Source organism: Embiotoca jacksoni, unplaced genomic scaffold, assembly GCF_022577435.1.
Source record: "Embiotoca jacksoni isolate LCO1_2020_lvr unplaced genomic scaffold, fEmbJac1.0.p SCAF_60, whole genome shotgun sequence".
In the NCBI taxonomy this organism is placed as follows: Eukaryota; Metazoa; Chordata; class Actinopteri; family Embiotocidae; genus Embiotoca; species Embiotoca jacksoni.
This window is the reverse complement of record NW_027185415.1, coordinates 1,484,201-1,501,112: the sequence shown is the minus strand read 5'-3', so window position 1 is coordinate 1,501,112 and position 16,912 is coordinate 1,484,201. Positions and strand designations below refer to the sequence as shown.

Below are 16,912 nucleotides of genomic sequence, written 5' to 3'. Positions count from 1 at the left end.
GTCGTCGTCTTCTTCCTCTGAGCTGCACCACCCTAGAGGATGACTTTATTTACAGAATGATGACATGAAAACCAGAAAGCCTCAAACATGTGAAGAACCTTTTATTTACTATCAGAGAATAAAGAGACTTTTTATTCATTTTGTTACGTTCAAGTTAGTCAGTTAACAACAGTGAATATAAAAGTGGAGGATTCGGCCAATTCAACAGCAGTTACCTGTTCTCTGGTTCCACATTGAAGAACAGAGTTCAGCGGGACGTCCCGTCCAATCTGGATCTGGACCGAGTGAAACTTTTAACATCTTTCACACAGTTTGTTATCAAAGTGAATCATTTAATCAGATTAGAATTAAGACTACGAGCAGAAGTCATCAATGAAACCAGATACAGACCAACAAGAGGCTGAAACTGACCGGGTCACAAGGAGGGACGTGCGCGCACACACACACACACACACACACACACACACCATCCGTGTGGGTCTGGCTGCACACACACACCTCAGCGGTTGAAACAGCTGATTGAAGACTCGTTGCTTCGTGTTCTGATCAAAGCTCTTTGCTGCTGTTTGATTTTTGCAGAAGTCACAAATTGCTTCAGAGTATTAGCAACATTTGATATTTTACTGGTCGGCACGGTAACGGAGGGTGAGAACAGACTTGTACGTGTACATTAATCCTCTAACACCGTGATGGTGTCTGTGCAGCCAGTCGTCCCTCCGTGGAAACACCAGACCAACCTGAACACCTGCTGAACGTTAATGAGCAGAAGCTGCTGAGTTTTTAGGGACATAGCGGCGTCGCCGTGGTTACTCCTGTTTGACGTCTCCCTTCAGCGTCCTCTTGACCCGAGAGTACGGGCTCAGCTTGTCGTCCGTGATGAAGTCGTACAGGACCTTCACCCACGACGTGTACTGAGGCAGGTCGTCGTAATACTCCGCTGCGATCTTCTTCACCTGAAACCAGAAGAAACGAAACGCTGCGTTAGAGGACGCTTCACGTCGGCCGGTGGAGCCGCGGCTCGCTTCGGGTGGAGTTTCACTTTTGTTTCTGCACACAGGAGAGCAGATGAGCGCAGAATGTAACACGGAGGAGCGTGGCTCCAGGTTTCTGATTACGTCTCCGATAATCAATCAATACCAGATGAAGCTGTTTGTCCAGAACAGGTGAGAATATAAAACTGAGCATGTTGACGTCCAGTGAAAAGACGACGGCCTCAATCTCCAGTCAGAACCGTCATTTCTGACACATTTATTATGTCACAGTTTGTTTGAGGTGAGAAAAAGTTCAAACCTTTCCGTTTGCCCGCTCAGCTGTCAATCATCCTCTCAGTTCTTCATTCTTAACGGGCCTCTTTATTTCACTTTATTTATAACGGTGATGGTTTTTACTGCAACTCTAATTTTGATGCTCTTTTTTTTGAGCGGGCTCTTCAAGAACTTTATCTCTTAATAAATCACCTCACATCATCATCAGTGGTCGGCCGTCTGTTTTTCTATAACTTAGTTTGAAAATGTCACAATATTTTGAGGATAATTTCTTGGAAACAACAAGAGATCATTGATATCTTGTTTGTCATTTAAGTCAAGGTCTTGTATTTTTTTCCAAATAAAAAAAATAAAATCCTAAAAATTATGCAAAACCTTATTTCTTTGTATTATAACCGGCAGGAGATCATCAATGTAAGAATGGATTTTGTAAACATTACACTAACTAAGGCTGAAGTCATTAAAAGAAGCTCCCAGTGTGCAGTCGTCTCCCACCAGCTGTTCAAACAGATACGAGGTTACTGTTGGTGTTTTATCACATTTAATCACCGAGTTATTGAGGCAAGCAGCTCCAAGCTGTCGGGTGATTAATGATCCTGAACCTGATCTCATCGATCAGTTTAGTGTCTCAGGTTTGTGAATCCAACCTGAACATGATGGTAGTTTTTTAAAGAGTCATCTTCTCCTCTAAATAAAAATAAACAAAGATTGACATCTGGCCAGCCGGAGATAAGAACTGGTTCACAGAGCGATTCCTTCAGAACGGATGTTATTCACGGTTTTAACACTAAAAGCAGGCGACAGGCTGATTGAACGCCATGTTTGTTGCTCCTGATGTCGGTCTCAGTGAGGACAGCGATACCACCTGAACTCACGAACCCCCGCGGGTCGGACCGCGTGGTCCGTACTCACCATGGGCAGCCTCCGTCCGGGGACGCTGGGGAAGTCGTGGTGCTCGTTGTGGTAGCCCACGTTGAAGGTGAGCAGGTTGAGGGATCCGTAGTAGGAGTAGGTCTCGTGGCCCTTCAGGAACATGTAGTGCTCCGCTATGAAGTGGCCCGAAATGGGGTGCAGGCCCATTCCCAGCAGGGAGCCGGCCAGCATGTAGACCACGGGCTTGGCCCCCCACAGCCAGTAGAGCAGCAGGTCGAAGGTGAGCTGGAGGGCCACGTTGGTCAGCTCCAGCTGCGTGATGGGTTTGGGGTTGATGCAGAGAGGCCGGATAGCGTAGAACAGCGGCTGCAGGATGATCCAGATGAACTTGCGGAAGCGCGTGCAGAAGAACCAGCCTTCAAACTCGGTGGGGATGTCCACGTCCACGCCGTCTCCTCCCAGGTAGCGGTGGTGGTCCAGGTGGTAGCGCTTGAAGGAGGCGGAGTAGGGCAGGCCGATGGGCAGGTTGGCAAACATGGCAAAGTAGCGGTTCCACAGGGCCTTGTTGTTTCCGAAGGCCGTGTTGTGGGAGATCTCGTGAATAGCGAGGGTCATTGAGTGGTTGATGCAGCTGCCGAACGCATAAGTCCAAAACAGAACCCATTTCCAGTCCAAGTCTTTGACCAGGTAGAAAGCTAAAAACTGTATCGCCACCATCATGCACACGATCCACTTCAGCCTCGGGTCCGGACCCATCAGGGACTTGATCTGTGGGTATTTGGCTGCAGAAGAAATACAAGACACTCAGTTATCCACCCATTAGCAGCTCTGACCAAACCGGATTTCACAAAGTAAAGGAAAGGAAACATGAGCTGCCCTCCTTCACGCTTGTACTCATCAGCACGAGGCCGACGTCCTGGTCCGTCAGTTTCAGCTCTTCACTTTATATTAACATGTTCATATCCTGAAACGTCGTCCTGGTCTGTGAGCTCAGTGAGTTCAGGCTACCAATCGTTACGGGTCAGGAAGTCGAGCTACAGAGTTGTTTATGTTGGTGAGCACAAGAGTTTTTCCTTTCCAAGAAATGAATTCATTTCATGGACTCATTATTTTGGTACCACCTTTGGTTTTGAGAATCGTGGACTTTAATTGGTACTTGTACTAACCAAGCAGCAACTCTGAGAAAAACTGTCATGACTGAGAATTTGATGAGAGAAGTTGAATGGGAGTCTATGGAGCCGGAGGCTTTTTGGAGCCGACCTCTAGTGGCACTCGCTGGTATTGCAGCTGAAGACACTTCTGGATCAGAACCATTTTACAGACCTGAAGCTACGAACTCTTTTATATCCAGTCTGTGGTATTAAATACCAGATTTCTGGTGCAGCAGCACCCTGAGGGGTGACACTCGGGTATATTTATCTGAGGGACCAGATGACCCCGATGAACTGGTCAAACTTCATGTATGTTTTAAGGACACAAACCCCTGGAGGGCGCCGGCCGCTGAGCTTCCAAACTTTTTTTTTCCCTTTTAAATTGCATGACTTCTTCTCTGTTTACACACAAATAAATCTCTTCATGTCTGCGACCCACAACAGTTCACGTAGAAGCCTCGACTCAGGCAGCAGAGATCAAATCCATCAGGTTCAACTTGTGTAGTTAAATCTTACATTTCATTCCTATCAAACTGCCTTGTGGCCACACACCTGTGAGCGGTGCTGCTAAAGAAGCTAAAGATAAGAACCTGGGCGACAGCTGAAGTTCTTCTATTTGGCCCTGAAACACAATATCTAACCAGACAGTTACTAAGTGATTACTATATGCAATAAAAGAGAATAAAAAATAAAACAGATGCTAGCTTTCGGATTCACCGTGTTTATGAACATTAACTGGGAATATTTCTCTTCCTGTACAATTAAATAACTCGGCTAAGATTGTAAAATATAACAAATACAAATGACGTGAGAAAGGTTTCTTATAAAATTGTGAGAAATTATTCTTGTCATAAAACCATTTCCCAATTTTCTAGTAAATAACATGTAACGAGCCTTTAACTACCCAGATATGTTGGGACGTGTGCATGTTTGCAGCCCTGATCCAACAGTGGAAGTACTTCTCTGATCAGCTGATACAATCTTCTCTACATGTTTCTAACAGAGGCAGTAATGGAGACCCGGTCTGTCAGCACTTAAGATATCTGTTATCTTAATGACCGGTAGGAGACGGAGGACATGAGGACATTTCAGGTGACCTGCTGGAGACATCGTTGAGCTCGTGTGTCCCACTGTAAGACTTTAAACTGAGCAGGGTCCATTTTTATTACGAGTATTAAGATGTACAGTCTGCTTCCACGTTAAGTCGACTATCTTTCAGGTCAGCTGATTCTTCACATACTAAACTTCTGTCAATCATCTTCAGCCGTACGCGTCGTGTTTTATCTGCTGCCGAGTTGTTCACATTTGACAGACACATGAAGCAAGCTGTGAGCTGCCGTGTTTGTATAATGAGGCAAGTGGCAGCGGAGGCCGACACCACGTACAGACGGGGATTAAGCAGCTGACTTTCCACATACCTGCAGCAGATTGATCACGTGGAGAGCTGACCCTCCTCTGACCTGCACACGGGACGTTCGACAGCGTCGGATCACACTTCTGCTCAACACTGCAGAGACAGCAGCCGCCGAGCAGCTGGAGCTCTCACCTCCTTCACCGCCGCTTAAACACGGCCTTTCAATTCATGGCTTTAAGTTTGGCTTGTCAGTGATGCACGTGTTATTACGGTGATAAATCCTTCTAGTTGTCAATATAATAAAGTTCACAGCTGCCTGTCATCAGTCTGTGTATGTAAAACCATGAGTCCTGGTTTACGGTGCGTCTGAATAGGAGCCAGATAGAAGAAAATCACGTGAACTAGAACTACGTAGTTATCTGGGCAGCATTAAAATACAGTACTGATGTATGGAAGAGTTGGAAAATAGTAAAAAGGATGTGTACATTTGAAAAATTCAATGTGTTTCTTTTAATACCAACACAGTGGAGCTTTTTATTTAATGAACTTTAAAAACCGTTTCATTGTTGACTTCCCCTTACGATGTTCGGTTATCGAGCTGCGCTGACGGCTGCTGCCAAAGTAAACACAGCTGTTGATAAGGACACTGATGTGTTTACCTGAACACGGCCGCAGTCCTCACCTTTACACGCACTACAGTGAACTCACATTTATGTTTTATTTCTTAATTAAGATATGATACTGCGATCAAAACTTAATATTTAACCCGAAAAGCATCTAGCAGTTCCCTTTTTCACCAGTAGGGTGCCGCAGCCGTCTTTAAACAAGCGGCCCGATGATGTCGGTTAATCTGCGATGCGTTATCTAAAACCTGGGTGAATATCAGGTTTGATTGCGGTGCCATAACCTGCCTGAGGTCCAAAAACCAAAGAGCAGCGTTGAGAGAACCGAGAAGAGCTCCGGGCCACGGGCCGTTCTTCTGTCTGAGAACGGGGAGTTACAGCAAGACAAGTCTCAACAAACACCACATCTCACATCCTGTCACTTTATGACCAACACCCCCCCCCCCACACACAGGGAGAGGCCCGAGACACATGACTCCACACAGCTAAGCTGCTCACAGGCACCAATAAACCTCACAAATTCCCAATATTTGAAGAAATCACAGGCTGAGCAAAGGTTTGAAAACCTGCGTTGAATCAGTACACGACGGTGAGTCGTGAGTCGGTGGGTCGGTGGGTCGTCGTGAGTCGGTGGGTCGGTGGGTCGTCGTGGGTCGGTGGGTCGTGAGTCGTGAGTCGGTGGGTCGGTGGGTCGTCGTGAGTCGGTGGGTCGGTGGGTCGGTGGGTCGTGAGTCGTGAGTCGGTGAGTCGGTGGGTCGGTGGGTCGGTGGGTCGTGAGTCGTGAGTCGTGAGTCGGTGGGTCGGTGGGTCGGTGGGTCGGTGAGTCGGTGGGTCGTGAGTCGTGAGTCGGTGGGTCGGTGGGTCGGTGGGTCGTGAGTCGTGAGTCGTGAGTCGGTGGGTCGGTGGGTCGGTGGGTCGTGAGTCGTGAGTCGTGAGTCGGTGGGTCGGTGGGTCGGTGGGTCGTGAGTCGTGAGTCGGTGGGTCGGTGGGTCGGTGGGTCGTGAGTCGTGAGTCGGTGGGTCGGTGGGTCGTGAGTCGTGAGTCGGTGGGTCGGTGGGTCGTGAGTCGTGAGTCGGTGGGTCGGTGGGTCGTGAGTCGTGAGTCGGTGGGTCGGTGGGTCGTGAGTCGTGAGTCGTGAGTCGGTGGGTCGGTGGGTCGTGAGTCGGTGGGTTGGTGGGTCGGTGGGTCGTCGTGAGTCGGTGAGTCGGTGGGTCGGTGGGTCGTCGTGAGTCGGTGGGTCGTCGTGAGTCGGTGGGTCGGTGGGTCGTCGTGAGTCGGTGGGTCAGTGAGTCGTGAGTCGGTGGGTCAGTGAGTCGTGAGTCGGTGGTTCACTTCCCTCACGGCCATCTGACTTCCTGCTCTTTTCCTTGACGAGGAAACACACTAATCAAATTGGGTTTACCAGCCAGATATCCTGACGACTTCTTATCAAAACAAACAGCGCACACGAATCAGGAGACTAATTTTCGGTTTCCACGATAAAGTACAAAGTTCTCTATGTAAGGTTTTAATCTACTCCAATTAAAAAGTGAAATAAACACGTGTTCATGTTTAACGAAGACTTCTTAGAGCCATGAAAAGCCAACAGGACTAATGTCTGACAAACACTTGTTGTCAGCGTTGATACTCGGCTCAGATGGTGTTGCTGTTCACTCGGCCTGCAGCTCATCTGTAACAAACCACAGCCTGACCATGTGTGACTGCTGCAGTCACCACGTATCACATGAATAATTCAGACCAGGAGGCCGCTGCCCTGACAATGAGGATCTTTATGCGTGGCTCTGGTCTCACTCTCCACACAATGGCACTACTTTGTGTTGACCAATTAACTGAAGTGTCCGTCATGTCAGCAATGCAAAGACAAGAGAAAATACAAAAGCTGCACAGAAACCCTGCAGATCCTCAGTGGTTCCTGGTCTCAGGTGGTTCCTAGTCTCAGGTGGTTCCTGGTCTCAGGTGGTTCCTGGTCTCAGGTGACTCGGGTCGACTTCCTCTTGTGTTTGCTGCAGTTTTATAAAAGCAACGCTGCAAATGAGGCAGCGGTTTAAATTCACTCCTGTGAATCATCCACCACGATTCATTATTACAACTATTCTTTTTCCAGCTGAAATGTTCCCACACACTTCCTGTTTCTTCCTGTTTGATAACCTGACTGACTTTTGGGTTTTGAACCCCATAGGCCAAAAAAAAAAGAAAGAGAGATTGTCATTTTCTGACATTTTTAGAGATCTTCCCCTATAAATTAATCCATATCCATATCTGATTGATTAACCAGCTGAATTTAATTAGACCCAAGTGAGGAGCCTGTAAACTCCCTGGTTACTCAACTTATTGCTGCAGCTCTTAAAAGTTATGCAATAAATATAAGTACCACATTTAATGGAACAGCCTTTATTTTAAAGGAGTATGACAATAAATCTGATCACATGATCTCCTAAATGTTTATATCCACACATTAAGCACTTGGTTTTTCGTCTTTTCTCCTGAATGTCATTATTAACAGCTGATTACTCAAAACTATCTGTCAGAAGTGAAACGGATTCCGGACCGACCGACATTTCAATCCCAACGCGGTGTCCGGCCGGTCCTCCGTTAACGTTGACGTGTGTCGGTAAACCGTTAACTTCCCGGAGACGGAGGCGGTCACGTCAGGGAGTGGCCCGAAGGTCGGCCGCTAATCTCAGGGTGTCCACACCCGGCCGACTTGTAGATATGTGGAGGTCGGTGCTGGTTTCAGCCGGTGGGGCTCCTCCGGGGGGGCTGGACAACGAGCCGCCCCGCCGCTGTTGGACGAACCGGGTCGGTGAGCTCAGACCTGCGGTCCGGTATAAAACCGTTAGCTTCGTCCACCCGAGTCGGCCGCTCCTCTGCTGCGGCGGGACGTCGCACAGTGACCGGTTGAACTGAAGTTCGTCGTCAGCGAAGTTAAACCAATTAAATCAGGAAGTTAACTTTAGGTTTGATCTGAAACCTGCTAACGGAGAAAAGCTAACTCACCCAGAATCTCCTTCCTCCTGTCGGCGTGCGGCTGGTCCGTGTAGACCCACTCGAAGTCCTCCCGGACGACCCGGTTCCCCATCTTTACACTAACGCGGTGAATAACTCACTCCGGACAAACACGAATCTAAAAGTCCCGGGACGTTAATAGCAGGCTCCGCTCCGCTCCGCTCCGCTCCTCAGTGCGCGGCCCGCCTGGTCGACCTGCCCGACATCAGTCAGCGCGGAGCTCCGCCCACCGCCGCGTCACGACGTCACGCCTTCAATGCCCGTTACGCAACAGCGGCCTGCTTTAAACTAACATCCTTCACATTCTTTAAATTAATAAACACCCTTTAAATTAATGTATATCTTATAAATGAATACATACCCGAGAAATTAATACAAAGTTCTGCTTTTGAGATAAATCAATACCTTGGCCTTGTGTTCAACAAGGAAGAACACAACATTTTGATATCTTCCTCAAGTCTGAACGGAGTAACAGTTAAAGAACACTGGCAGCAACAACCAGCCATCAGAGCAGCCTGAGAGCAGCAGCAGAGGCTGTGTTCACTCCTACCGTGTAACGCTGTCAAAAAGGCCCTGAGGGATCTCATTAAGCCTAAAAGACAACTGGGAGGGTGTTCGCGTGCAGAAAGACGAGGCAATCACCGTCAGAGGAAGTCACTGTTATTCTCCTGTTAGTCTGCAACCCTCCTGTTATAACTGACATGTGGTCCTACGAGACAGAGGCAAGTCGTTTTATCACCACCTGACGAGAGATTACAATTTTAATTATTCTCGCTTTATGAAGTCACTAAACGTTGTAAAGAAGCACAAACAGAAAGTTCTTGAAGGATGGCAGGATTGCGTGAAATCAAATGGAAGAAAGTAACTTTGACTGTTTGCAGTGGAACAAGCAGTCAGACATCAACTATGTTATGAGAACATCCCTGGTTTGAATCCAAATGAGGAACTTCAATGCAAATCATTCTCTTTGGAACTGCTTTGAATGCTAGTTAAAGTTGCAAACAAAGCACGATTTACCTATAATTCAAATCCCTCCCAAGAATATATTAATTAATTAATTAATTGTTGTTGTGAAGTGAAGAGAACAGGACGTGTCAGACAGGGATCATTATTCTGAAATAGTTTTTAATGTAGAGGGAACTGAAAGTGCAAATAAAATAAAGAATAAACTATTAAAAAAAGGATTAAATGGTTATATGATGTTAAACCAAAGCAGGAAAAGAAACCAAAGTCTCCAGAATAAAAAACAACAGAATAAACAGACAAAAATGCAGTTTATGTTTGATGGATATTGTTTGAACACAACTACCACACGTTACAGTTTGTATGTACATAATGTACATACATGACTCCGGCACACCACACGACATGTTCTCGGCCGACTTCTGTTAAATAAACGCTGCTTCTCTGGGAGTCGGGCTGCTGCAGAACACCAACACAATAGAAGCTTTCCTGTTTTGTTCGATGGGAAGTTGAGAGAAGTCAGTTAGGGCCTGACGGAGGAAACATCAACATGCAACACTGGGCCTCAGACCTCATTCTGCTAAATGACCTCCGAACAGTCGGCGTGAAATCAGTGCTTTTAACTCGTTTAATACTCTTTGTTCTTTATTGTCTGCTTGATGTTAGAATGAAGTTAAAGTTTCTTTTTATCTATTTTCTTTTCTTTATTTCTTTGCTTCACACTTTCATACTTTTCATTGTCCTGTTAGTTATTCTATCTCATGTTTTTCTCAAGCTTCTGTTTAACTCATGCTTTTAATGTATTTCATTGTCCTCATTATTATTTTCAGTTTCTAGTTCTTATCTCCCTCCATGCTACCCCTCCTATTGTCATTTTAGCTTTTAATCTATCTTCTACATTTCTATTCTCTCGATCGTCTTGTGTGCATTGATCTCAAAGTGTCTTTTTTAAATTGTCTTTCTTACTTTGTTTTCAATCTTGCTATCAAAATGTTCCCGAATTTATTTCATTTGATTCTGTTCTAACCGTCTTATTGGCCTGTCAATCATCCGTGAAGCGCTTTGAGCTGCATCAAAATGTACAAAAAGTGTGGTATAAATAAAGTTTGACTGATTGAAAGGGAAAGAAACAGTGACAGAATGAATAGTTCACATAAATTAGCTTCATGTTTCTGTGACCAGGAACTAGTCAGGAACTCCAATGACAATGAAGTATTTTTACATTGATGCTTTGATTTGCTTTCTGTATGTGGCCTGTTGTTTTATGCTGTGCTGGCAGTCTGTCGGTCCTCCATGTTGGTCCAGACTGAAACATCCCAACAACTGGGATGGATTTCCATAAAATGTTCCCCTCAGGCTGAACTGGAACAGCTCCTGTGATCTTTATATCGAGCACCAGTGAGGTGAAAGTTTGTCCGGTCCTTTGGTTTCTGACTAAATACCTGCAGAATGAAAGTTTCCTGTTAGCCTGAGGTGTTTACTACTGAAGCCAACCAGTAACCTTCTGACAATGAGGTTAATCTTAAAACCGCCTTTAAATTGACCTCATTAAAACCTGTTTGTTCAGTAAAATGAGCCGTTCTGAAGTTATTGAAGAGGTGAGAGCAGAGATTCACACAGCGACATGAGGATCCGTTAAGTTGAGATTTAATAGGTTGGATTTGTACACCTGTAACAGTGATGTGTGCAACAAAACCGTACAGTCAGCCCCAAGTTGGCCGACTCAAAAGATAAGTTTTCTTGGTATACATACATGAAATAATTCACAATCTACACTTTAAAGTACATGAAGATTACAGAACAATTTTCTAAACTGAGACGCAGTCTCAAATGAAGCCACTAGATTACATCTTCTTGTGTTTTGCTGCCCAGTGTCGTTATAATACACACGAGAGTTCACCGGGTGTGAACTGCTTTTCCAAAATGTCTTTACCAAAAGTTCATGCCATGAGTGGTTCAGGTCATTAAACAGCAGAATGCTTCCAACAAACAGAACAAAAGTGCCGCCGCAATATGGGCTCACAGCTAACCTAGCGTCACAAGGCAAGAGACAAGCGTGGAGGGGGGAGGTGCGGGGGGAGAGGGAGGCGTGGGGGGGGGGGGGGGGGGGGAGAGAGGTACCACGGGGGGGAACTGATCTCACTCTCTGCACCAACCTGAACATTTCACCCCTCGACTGTCTCCACTAACCAGACAGACTGCCTGGTGGTTCGGAGGCAGAAGTCTCAGAAACAACGTTTTCCTTTTCCACTGATTTACTACAAATAAGAAGTGTGAGTTCAGCGTGTATGTACGTGTTGGATGCCTCCAGGACCGGTGCGGCGTTTCCATGACGACGCGAGCAGAAGGCTGTGAGGTGCGGCTGAAAGCTCTGGGAACAAGACTCAGTCACAAACATCGTGGAGGGCTTTTAATTTGAAAGTGTTACAGGAAGTGGCAGCGTCTGGCTCATCGTCGGTGCAACACTCTGTCGACGACAGACATTTACATTTAAAGGAAAAAAGACAGCAAGTAGACCTCGAGTGAAGATTATTTAGTAAATTTGTAAAAAAAAAAAAAAAAAAAAGTGACTGGAGGTCCGTGTTCAACTTTCAAACACATCTCACAGCCTTCAAACTAAAAAGTACATTTACACCGACTACCGTTCTCCTGAGCTTTCAACAACATGACGAGGTCTTCATCAGTAGAGGAGTTCGCTCAGTCGTCATGAAGACGGTGAAATTCGGTTGAAAGCGTTGGTAAAAGCGAGTAAGTGACCGTGTGAAAACGATTGGCTCCCGACTCCTCTGAACCATGAAAACAGAGGGAGGCGGCTGAAAGCTGTGGACCTTCACGTGTTCGGGTCAGAACATTGATTTCTGCTCTAAAAATGAAACGGGATCCTGAAACTGTTCGTCTTTTTCACTGATTCTGCTGATTTTAAACGTTGTTAAAAATCAAGACATGAAGTTTGTGCAGTAAAATTACAAATTAGAGACGACACTGAAACCACCGCCGGACAAAATGTTCAGCCGTGTAGTGAAAAGGCTGCACGTGAGTTACGTTTAAAAGACCTGTGATGCCGAACACTATTTATTTGTAGTGTCTACTGTGGAGAACATCGACCTCCACGTTAACCTGCTGAGAACAAACAGGTTCCTTCAAACACCTCGTCCTTCCTTTTTATGATTCAACCACTAAAACCAAGAGATCGACGAGCTACCAGGAAACTAACTGGGTGATTCTTTCAGAGGATTTTTATTGCACTTAGTCAAACTCAACGTGAGCTCACTGATCACCGACAACACGCAGCTTCAGTGTGTTTCCACGGTGATATCTTTCAGCTGGTGTTTGTGTGTTTCTAAAAAAACAAATATGTTGTTTAGATTTGATGTCAGAAACAGAAACACGACCTGAACCCTGCAGAACAAGGAGCCTCTTCATGAACCGGCGGCGCGGTCCCTTCAGACGGACCTTCAGTACCGGGCCGTGGGCGACCCGGAGATCTGGCAGTCACATCCAGTCTGGCTGTTATCGTCCATCCTTCTTTCAGACTGACTGTCTCCTGGGTCTCAGGGCTGCAGAGGGTTTCTGACCCGGCCCGGCCCGGCACACGGTGGAGGTGTCGCCCTCCGGTACTCTCCACTCTGCTGCTGATCGGGCCTCATGTTCTGCTAGAGTCAAATAGAAGTTCTGCGACTGACGTTTGGACTCTTGGTGTCCGCCGCCTGCCACTCTCTGATCCAATAAAGGGTCTAATAGCCTCATCAGGAGAAGTCACATGTTAAACTCTGTTTTCTTTCTTGTCAGCAAATGCCACGCAGAGCCGAGCCAACACTGAACGGACCGACTCAGAACCACCACAGGTCCTCCTCATTCCTTCTGGACCACAGAGATCCACTGCTGTCCAGAACCAGTAAAAACCCACGAGTGAGTCACACTGCTGCACTGAGCAACATGTTCCCTCTTCACCATGAACACACACACACACACAGACACACACAGACACACACACACACACACACACACACACACACACTGCTCTGCTGTGTGTTTGGTAGCAGGATGTCACCGAGCTTCTCTAAGTGAGGAGCTGGAAGGATTTCCATCGATCACACTGAGTTGTTTTTTTAAATTTTTAAAGGAATTCGTTGAATAATGGAGGAACATGGAACAACAGCCGAGTTCAACGGTCTTTCAATGGCCGCTGGGTTCTGGAGGACATTCTGGGTTCTGGAGGACATTCTGGGTTCTGGAGGACGTTCTGGGTTTCAGCTGCAGCGGCTCGTCAGATCCATCAAGAGGTGTGTGTAGGAGGGGTGGAGGTGTACAGGGATACTCCTCTCACAGACAGAGCATGTGATGCGTGTGATTGGTGGTGGTGGTGGGGTTGAGGGGGGGCGGGTGCAGTTGGGGCGTGAGGTGGGATCAGTCAGGCCTGGACACCAAAAGGAAACTGGATGTAAATGACGAACTGGGTCTCTTATTTCTTGCTGCGCAGCCGTTTGGATTGTCGAGGCAGGTCTGAGCTCTCTCTGGTGCGTTTCAGCGCCGCCGCCCCCCCCCTCGCCCTTCGGCTCTCTGGGCGAGGCCGCGGCCACGCCGCCGGCTGGCGACGCCGCGGCGGACGTACTGGCGACGGTGGAAGACACGGCGGAGCTGCTGGACGAGGCCGGGACCGCCGTGCCGGGCCGGGGGCCCCCCAGAGCGGCGGCGCTGCTGTCCATCAGTTCGCGGAGCTTGTGTTCCAGCTCGGCCAGCCGGGCGTTCTGCTCGCCGATCACCTGGGTCTGTTCCAGCAGCTTCTGCTCTTGGTCCTGCAGCTGCTTCTGCTGCTCCAGCTGCTTCACACGGATCTCCTGCATCTCCCTCCGCAGCACCGTCATCGACGCCCCGTTCACCTTCACCTGCTGCTGCACCTTGGTCATCTCAGAGCGGGAGGGCGTGTTCTTAGCCAGCAGGGACATGGTGGTCAGGGAGGTGGACGGACCGGCCACTGGGGGGGAGGGAGGGTGGGGTGGGGGAGGGACAGAGGGTCAGACATCTGCACACGTTTACAGAAAAGAAAAGATCCTGCAGAGCAGAAGTCAAACTGGAGCAAACTGATCCACTGTCACTTATTCATTCAATTATTGGTGAAGAAATTATAAACGCCCTTTAAAGGAGGAAACGCCACAGAAGATCAGTTCATTCATTTACAGAAACATCTGCATGTGCTCCATGATTCTCCGTCCATGCAGCCAATCAGTCATACTCGACCGCTCAGTGTAACGCTCCCATATTAAATAGATCACTCACACTTTCACAGTGTCACATAGAAAAAGTTGATGGCTGATCAACAACATCAACAAACAGCAAACTGAAAGCAACAAACATCTGTATTTTCCCCTTTCAGCTCTGTGTGAGTGAGTTTATGAAACACGTGACATCACCTGGTGCAGAGCCAATGAGGCGGCCCGACAGGTCGGCGCCCGGCAGCTTCTTCTTCAGGATGGGGACGATCTTCTCGTCAAAGTACTCCATGGCCATGGACGAGATGTCCCGGAGCTCCTGCAGAACCTCGTGGGCCCGCTGGGGGGCTCGGGTGGAGTTGACGTAGCGAAGCACACGGTAGATCTCATCTATCACCTGACAGCACACAGCAGAGCACGATCAGGACGTCAATTCAATTCAATTCAACTTTATTTCTATAGCGCCAAATCACAACACAGGTTATTTCATGGCACTTAACACATTAAAGTCCTTACAGCAAGACTTTACAATATTATACAGAGAAACCAACAATTCAACAATTCCCACATAAGCTAGGAGGGAAAAACCTCCAACAGAGGGAAGAAAAACTCCCTTTAACAGGAAGAAACCTCCGACAGAACCAGGATCAGAGGTGGGCGGAGCTTCTGTTAACAGAACCAGGATCAGAGGTGGGCGGAGCCTCTATTAACAGAACCAGGCTCAGAGGTGGGCGGAGCATCTGCCTCGACCGGTTGGGGTGAGAGGAGAGCAGAGAGAGAAAAGGACAGCATAGAGATAGAAGAGAAGAACTGTTGGTGGAGACGACAAGCAGAGCAGAGACATGCAGCTCCATGACGGGACATCTGGAAAAGAAAGAACAGAAACTACACGAGTGAAGAACTGAATGGAGACAACAGACAAGAAGAAGAAACTATGGGAGAGAAGAAGCATGAAGTTAATGAGATGTGATGATGAGATATGAGTTACAGAGTATTGATATGAGTAACAGAGAGTTAAAGAGTGAGAGGAGAGAATCTCAGAATATAACGAGATCCCCCAGCAGCAAGAAAAGTTTTGAGTCGAACCTTAAAACTAGAGAGAGTTTCTGTTCCTGAACACAAACTGAGAGCCTGAAAACTGAAGCTCCGCCTCCAATTCTACTTTTGGAAACTCTGGGAACCACAAGTAGACTGAGAGAGAAGATCTGTCAGGGTGATGTGGTTCTATAAGATCTATCAGGGTGATGTGGTTCTATAAGATCTATCAGGGTGATGTGGTTCTATAAGATCTATCAGGATGATGTGGTTCTATAAGATCTATCAGGGTGATGTGGTTCTATAAGATCTATCAGGGTGATGTGGTTCTATAAGATCTATCAGGGTGATGTGGTTCTATAAGATCTATCAGGATGATGTGGTTCTATAAGATCTATCAGGATGATGTGGTTCTATAAGATCTATCAGGGTGATGTGGTTCTATAATATCTGTCAGGATGATGTGGTTCTATAAGATCTATCAGGATGATGTGGTTCTATAAGATCTATCAGGGTGATGTGGTTCTATAATATCTATCAGGGTGATGTGGTTCTATAATATCTGTCAGGATGATGTGGTTCTATAAGATCTATCAGGATGATGTGGTCAGCTGCAGGTTTTTAATGAGTAATTTGGACATCCTAACAACAAGGAATTACAATAATCTAGTCTAGAAGTAACAAACACATGAATGAGTTTTTCTGCGTCACGCTGAGGAAGGATTTTCCTGATTTTATTAATATTACGTAGATGAAAGAAGGCAGTTCTGGAGATTTGCTTTATCTGGTGTCTAAAGGACAAATCCTCATCAAAGATGACTCCAAGGTTCCTCACAGTTTTGCTGGAGGCCAAGACAACGTCATCTAGAGTAACTAAGTGATTACAGAAAGAGTTTCTGAGGTGTTTAGGACCAAGTACAAGAACTTGAATGTCATCTGCATAACAATGGAAGTTGATGCAGTGCTTCCTGATGACATCTCCTAATGGAAGCATGTACAAAGTAAAAAGTATTGGACCTAACACTGAGCCTTGTGGAACTCCATAACTAACTCTTGTTTGTCTGGAAGACTCATTGTTGACATGGACAAACTGGAATCTATCTGATAAGTAGGATTTGAACCAGTTTAATGCAGTTCCTTTAATCCTCGTAACATCTTCTAATCTCTGTAATAAGATCGTATGATCAATCGTATCAAAAGCAGCACTGAGGTCCAGAAGAACAAGTACAGAGACGAGTCCATTATCTGAGTTGATTTGCAACAACTTTTTCAAGCATTTTAGAGACATCACATCGGACAGAAGACACACACAGGACAACGTGACCGAGACCGGCTGCAGGTCTCCGGGGGCCTCTGGTGGACAGGTGGGAGCGGTGCAGCTTCTGGGAAATAAAACACAGCCTCCTTGTCTAAACTCGAGAAAATAAAACTG

The 16,912-nt window shown here is 46.7% G+C and overlaps 2 protein-coding genes across 2 annotated transcripts in view; both read right to left on the bottom strand.

Annotated features, from left to right (window-relative positions):
• Positions 1-88: 88 nt before the first annotated feature.
• degs1 (delta(4)-desaturase, sphingolipid 1) lies at positions 89-8,489 on the bottom strand. The gene is made up of 3 exons (XM_069174650.1): positions 8,264-8,489; positions 2,178-2,920; positions 89-953 (listed from the first exon to the last, which is right to left on the bottom strand). Exons 1-3 carry the CDS (start codon positions 8,343-8,345, stop codon positions 807-809), a joined length of 972 nt encoding a protein of 323 aa, XP_069030751.1. The 5' UTR covers positions 8,346-8,489; the 3' UTR covers positions 89-806.
• A 5,115-nt stretch (positions 8,490-13,604) lies between these two features.
• Positions 13,605-16,912, bottom strand: part of fbxo28 (F-box protein 28) — an 8,996-nt gene continuing 5,688 nt past the window's right edge. The window contains 3 exon segments of the mRNA XM_069174710.1: positions 13,605-13,784; positions 13,786-14,210; positions 14,647-14,842. Of these exon segments, the coding sequence (XP_069030811.1) occupies positions 13,698-13,784; positions 13,786-14,210; positions 14,647-14,842 (708 nt within the window). The 3' untranslated portion in view covers positions 13,605-13,697.

Bases quoted from the DNA above. Each gene is read 5' to 3' on its own strand.
- degs1 (XM_069174650.1), bottom strand. From the start codon at position 8,345: ATGGGGAACCGGGTCGTCCGGGAGGACTTCGAGTGGGTCTACACGGAC. The intron at 2,921-8,263 runs GTGAGTTAGCTT...TTTCTTCTGCAG, and splicing joins CAGGAGGAAGGAGATTCTGG to CCAAATACCCACAGATCAAG. The intron at 954-2,177 runs GTGAGTACGGAC...TTCTGGTTTCAG, and splicing joins CCGGACGGAGGCTGCCCATG to GTGAAGAAGATCGCAGCGGA.